Source organism: Diadema setosum, chromosome 19, assembly GCF_964275005.1.
Source record: "Diadema setosum chromosome 19, eeDiaSeto1, whole genome shotgun sequence".
NCBI lineage: Eukaryota > Metazoa > Echinodermata > Echinoidea > Diadematoida > Diadematidae > Diadema > Diadema setosum.
Window position 1 is genome coordinate 914571 of NC_092703.1, and position 6267 is coordinate 920837.

The 6267-nt window shown below is 40.6% G+C and overlaps 1 protein-coding gene across 1 annotated transcript; it reads left to right on the top strand.

Annotated features, from left to right (window-relative positions):
- The first annotated feature begins 730 nt into the window (after window positions 1-730).
- Window positions 731-5970, top strand: LOC140242255 (uncharacterized). The gene is made up of 4 exons (XM_072321999.1): window positions 731-1066; window positions 1858-2262; window positions 4131-4761; window positions 5696-5970. Exons 1-4 carry the CDS (start codon window positions 731-733, stop codon window positions 5968-5970), a joined length of 1647 nt encoding a protein of 548 aa, XP_072178100.1.
- Window positions 5971-6267: the final 297 nt, after the last annotated feature.

Below are 6267 nucleotides of genomic sequence, written 5' to 3' on the forward strand. Positions count from 1 at the left end.
GTGTATCTCTGTATATGTCTTTGACACATACCATTATCATTGCTTTTGTCCAAGAAACAGACAATACAAGTAACAGCTTAAGATACAATACAAAACACATAATGTTTGATACAACTACATAACACATAATTTGATACGTAAGGGTGGCACAGGACAATCAAGGAAAGGAATGGTACCATTTGGCCTGGACTTTGTCATTTTTATTCACTGCAACTGTGTGACTGTCTTGAAAACAATTATCATTCAGGTCCCACAATGATTTCTTTTTTTTTTTTTCATTTATCTAATTGCAACTTGAAACTGACGCAAGAGTTCTACACATCTTTTTCTCCCGCTGAGAAATTTGAGATGTATGAGAGCAGAAGGAGGAAGAAGTGCTATTTGATATCTTCCTGACGTGTGGGAAGTCAAAACTGAAATAATGTTCCGGGAATACACCATGAAGTTCCCCGATGATATATCAGTGTGATGATCCGACTGAACAATAAGTGAAAGTAACGTGGGCTGTGAGGCTGGTAGGACAGAATGTTGGCGTATCACACTCACTTCTAATTTCATCGCTCTCCGAGAAGCATTGTGCGAGAGCGAAAGACGGGCTGGAAACGCTCCGATCTCATTGGGAAGATAATCGAAAGTGAGGATCTACGATCTTGCCGAAACGCAGAATTAGCCAGCTTTGGTGACGAACATGTAGGGTATTTGACACCTGTTTGAGATACTTAATATTGTTATGGCGATGTACACTTTGGAGCAGGACGTCGACCTCATGACGGATATGTCAAGCTTTGCCAGTAATGTCTCTTCTGATCACCATCGTCACGAATTGTGGGCTGAGGTCCTTGAGATCACCACACTCGCCATTATCATGCTTGGCGCGATAGTAGCCAACATGGTTGCCATAGTAACCATCCTTCGCGTGAGGCTTTTGAGGAAGAATCCACACAATTTACTAATCTTGAACTTGATGATCACGGACCTGGGACTTGCGGTTACCAGCATGGTCTTCTCAATGGTGTCCCTCTTTGACAACGGTCAACTTCTCACAACACACCGTGTCTTGTGTGACGTAAGTGAAAAGATTAATGGAGAGAATGCACATCGATTTCAGGAGTTTTTATTAGGTTGAACAAAAGGTTGGTAAAACAATCTGTAGTGCATGGATATTTAGTCTATGTGCTTGTGTGAAATATAATGTTCCGTTACATAGAGATTAGTGTTTCTGTGCTAGCCGCATCACTTGTATTGATCATGTTGATGGCGTATGACACACGATAGTTTGGCCGTGCGCGCACTGTAATGGACTGTGATAGAAAGCTACATTTTTCTTGAAAGTTGGAAAACGTTACGTAATTATACAGAAATGGCTACCGACTAAGATCAGACATGACTATGAACTTCCCAATCTGTTGTTGCGCTATCCATAAACCAATCGATGTATTTACCTGGTGATGAATAAGAATTTGACCCTTATTGGTCAGAGGAATAATGATAATAATAATAATAATAATAATAATAATAATAATAATAATAATAATAATAATAATAATAATAATAATAATAATGATAATAATAATAATAATAATAATTGGATTTTATGGCGCTTCATACTGGTGTTTCTAATCGCACTGGTGCTATTCATACAAAATGACTGGAAAACACAATAGCATTAGCAAAACCAACATAACAGTAACAAAAGGGCGAAGAAGAAAAAAATACATGTAATAGGCCTACACTTCAGAAACGTGGACACATTGTCTTGGTCGAACTTGAAATTATCTGATAAATTCTTGAAGTTGCTTTATTGAAACTTTATTTGTTCTTTACATCTTAACATTCGTCTCATTCATTACCATGCAGTTTACCGGATTTTGGGGAGTGTCTTTGTCCGCATCTAGCTTTGCTACGATCACCTGTGTAGCGATTGATCGGTACCTGTCGGTCGTCTGGTCAGCGCGATTTCCGCCTAACCACCGCCGTTCGTGCGCTATGATCGTCGCCATCTGGGTGGCTTCCTGCACCTTTGGATCGGCCCCCCTCTTTCGCTTGCACTCCTCCTTTGAGTACGAAGAGGACACTCACCACTGCTCGCCCACTTGGGATGGATGTTTCTTCTACGTCATTGGTTTCGTCATTAACTACGTGCTGACGATCCCTGTCATGATTGTTTGTTACTTTGTCGTGTTTTACACCATCTGGAAGAAACAGATTAAGCTGCGAGCTCACAGTACAGTTAAAACACCAGTCAGTAGCAGCTTCACTGAAGTAAGTCTCTCCACTGTTGTCATGACACCAAGCCACCTGCATATATTCCCGACTCTTTGCAAATTGCACCCCGTTATACAAACTTCATTATAACAAGGTGTATACACAGTTAAGTTCCACTTCTTCATCACAATAAAGCTCCATACTATATAGTATATTGGCAGACCCAGTCACCACTTCAGGTTTGTCCATGCCATTCCTATGACAATGATAATAATAACAATGATGATGACGATGATGATGATAATAATAATAATAATGATAATAATAATAATAATAATAATAATAATAATAATAATAATAATGATAACAATAATAATGATAATGATGAAAATAGTAACAACAACAACAACAATAATAATAATAATAATGACAATAATAATAATGATAATAATAATAATAACAATAATAAAGAAAAAGTAGAAGAAGAAGCACGTGAATTTTAATTCTTTCGATCCACGAGCCGGTACATCATGGGTCTGGAATAATGTATCTCATCCGAAGTCACTGCACAAATTAACTATCGACATGCCAGTCTTAATAAGGCTGTTCTACCGGTATTTAGGGCAATGCTATCTTTACAAATATAAAGGGTCCAAACTCAAGGGCGGATCCAGGAATTCTATAAAGGGAGGCGCCTTTACAAAATTAAAGGGGGCACACGCCCCCCCCCCCCCCCGTTTTTTTTTTTTATATTTCTTTTGTTTAAAAAAAAATAAAGAGGGGACGCGCCACTGAAACTTCTGTAACTCCATAATATATATTGCACACCAGAAGCCTCATTTTTACCTCCGCCAAGTAGGTGTGTTTTTGTCGGCGCTAGTTGGTTTGTTTGTATGTTTCTGGAATAACTCAAAAAGTTCTCAACTGATCTTAATTTTCAGGAAAAATTATTGATAACGACCCAAGGAACAGTGGTTGTTGATTAAATTTTGGCAATAATGAGTATCATAGTCGGGATCCAGGATTTTTTTTTTTATATTTGAAGGACTCCTTATCATTAGAGATCTAGGGCCATTCTTAGCATATCTTTGATATTTCAATATGATTCCCAATGCAAAGGGAATGTTTTGATTTTCAAGGAATTTTATAATGTATAGATGAATATAGGACTAATAATAAAGGTTGGAAATCGCAATATGGGTGGAAATGAGCTGCTTGATGTGGTCTGCTGCACGCTCCCAGTGCTTTTCCACTTGTACACCACATCCAGTGACTTTGTCACAGAAAGGTTTGACACTCACTTGACACGCTCGCACTGGATGATGATAAAAATTACCCCAGTACTCAAGCCACTCCATTGCAGGGGGGGGGGGGGGGAATTCGAGGGTTTCTTCCAAATTCCAGGTTTCGTTGCAAAAGCCATCTAACGTAACTATTCCAGACAATAATGACTAGCAGAGTGGAGTTGAATAAAAATGCAACCCCATGATCACCAAATTCATACTTTTATAAAAGCTAGAGCCAAAGTACATGGTGTAACAATAAAGATCATTACCTTATTCAATACATATACAAATTAACACTTATGGAAACCCTGACCAACAAAATGTATGTAGTAAATATCTCTCCATGCTATATTCCAAGACAGCATAACACACCCACGCTATGTCTGTTGAGATAGGATGAAGTGTGCGGAAAATTACGGCAATGACTGAGCAACAAGTCAATATATAACCATATCTCGTGCTATAAACTTTGCCATTCACGCTCAGCAATCTATCCACCAGTGATATGTTAATTTTCACCAAAATGTCTGTAAGTCTATCCGTAAATTTGTTGATTGTGATCGTCTTTCAGTGAGCTTCAAGAGCTCCGTGACACTTTGGGGGTATTATGAATTTGAATACATTCTTATTACCACACAGAAATCCGTCGAGGACACAGGAGACATGACGTATACTCCGCCTGTTTCCACAGTGGGGAGCTCGGGAGAGGCCTTGTCGTCGACAGTGACCGTACCATGGAGACAAGTGCAGATGAAGAAGTCCGTGTCGCTATCTATGTCGAATCTGGCCGACTTGAACACCAAGGACGAGTTCGATTCGCGACGCGACAAAAGCCGCTATTCAGATCGTCAAGGGAATGTGACTTTCTCCAATGTCGACTTCGCGTTTACGACAGGGTACGACAATGGAATAACAGACGACACTTTCGCTAAAGACCGCTCAACCATTCCGCAAAGACCCGCCGACAAGTTCGACGCGAGGCTCTCGAATTTGGCGTTAAAGTCAGTGTCTTTGGACGTGCGAAGAGGGCGCTCTTCCGTTGCTCCCCTGCCTGGGAAACTTGGTCGATCGAAGTCTTTCTTCTGCCTCTCGTCCTCCCGAAGGCATCCCAGCGAGGCAAAGACAACAAAATGTCAGCGTAGCGCCTCGACCTACCACCGACAACGGCTGCAGGGAAAGCTGTACCAGAGAGCGGTGACGAAACGCGGGACGAGAAGAATCAAGAAACGCCTCACGAAATTGCGTGCTGACAAGCAAGTTGCTCTGACGGGTAGGTTGGGCTGTTTGGAGGAAAAGGTTTAGAAATGAACCCTTTCCAACTTACTGATTGGAAGAACTGAGAGTGTAAGAGAGGGAGATAGATAGATATAGAGATAAATAGAGAGGGAGAGAGCAGGAGAGAAGATCTTGTCACATAGTAGCGCATGAAAAGATAAAGATAGGAATATTAAATTTGGAACCTCGGCATATAATTCGAGGATATTGTAACCCAGGTAGAAATTCCATTACAAGCCATATAAAGAATTCTTGTGATTCCATTAGAAGTCTAGTGGTTGTGTACTGTCTTAATGGTTTCTGAATAGAATTTTACATTGATATCAATGTGACAAACCGTTTAATATAATTAGGTAATAGTAATGGTCCATTAAAATGTCCAAATTGCAATTTCTACATCATTTTGATCTGTATTTTAATTCTTCTGTAGGTTTCTTTATATCGTTTGCTACAAATTTCTTATGGTCCATTAATTGGCCTAATGGTTTTCTAATGGGCCAGTAAGCTGCATTTCTATTACAAGGTTTTCTAATGGTTCAATGGGCCAGAGTTCAGGGTTTGCTGTTTGTCAGTGCGTTTCATTATGCTGTATGTCTCATAGTTTCCAAATGGTTTTCTAATGATCCAGCTTGTACGTGCTTCACTTTCCATTATTGAAACCATTAGCCCTATGGTTTTCTAATGGTTGATTCGAGTTCTAATGGTCGAAATCCTAACGGAATAGTGACTTGGGAATGAACCCGTTGAGGACGAGTCCCGAGTATACTCGGGCAGGTGTCTATGATAATTGCGTGTTGTAGCAAAATCAGTCCGTCCTCAACAGGACGTTGAGGACGGACTGATTGATGATCTAATTTGGACTGATGGACTGATTTGATGATCTAATTTGACAAATTGATGATCTAACTTGCGTGATTGATTCCCCTCAGGTACTTTCTTGATCCTGTCCTCGCTGGTGTGCTGGACGCCCTATGCCGTCATCCGATCCTGCTTCATACCTCTGACCGTCTCCCATTGGGCAGGTGTGGCGGCCATGTGGATCAGCTTCACCAACTCTCTGCTGGATCCACTCATCTACGCCCTCATGAACAGGCGAATCAAGGCGCGGCTGAAAGCAGACTACCGCGCTATCCGTAGTAAATTCAGCTGCTGTATTTCACAGCGGAATGAAACCAAGAAGGCGGGTAACCGAGACGGTAAATGATTTGTCTTTTCGGACCGCTGGCGTTGACATTATGTTCGTATAATAGTCATCGCAAAGATAGAAATAAACATTCAGCATCATTCACAATGCTGTTTCAGAGAGGAACAGGCACAGAGAGAGAGAGAGAGAGAGATACAGATTATAGATAGATAGAGAGAGAGAGAGAGAGAGAGAGAGAGAGAAAAAAAAAACACGCAAGCTGACGTTGTCGATCCATAGTTGGGAGAAAGAACCATCTTGATAATCTGGGTGCCAAAGTCAGATTTGGGGCCTTACCGTGTTTTCAAATTTTTTTTT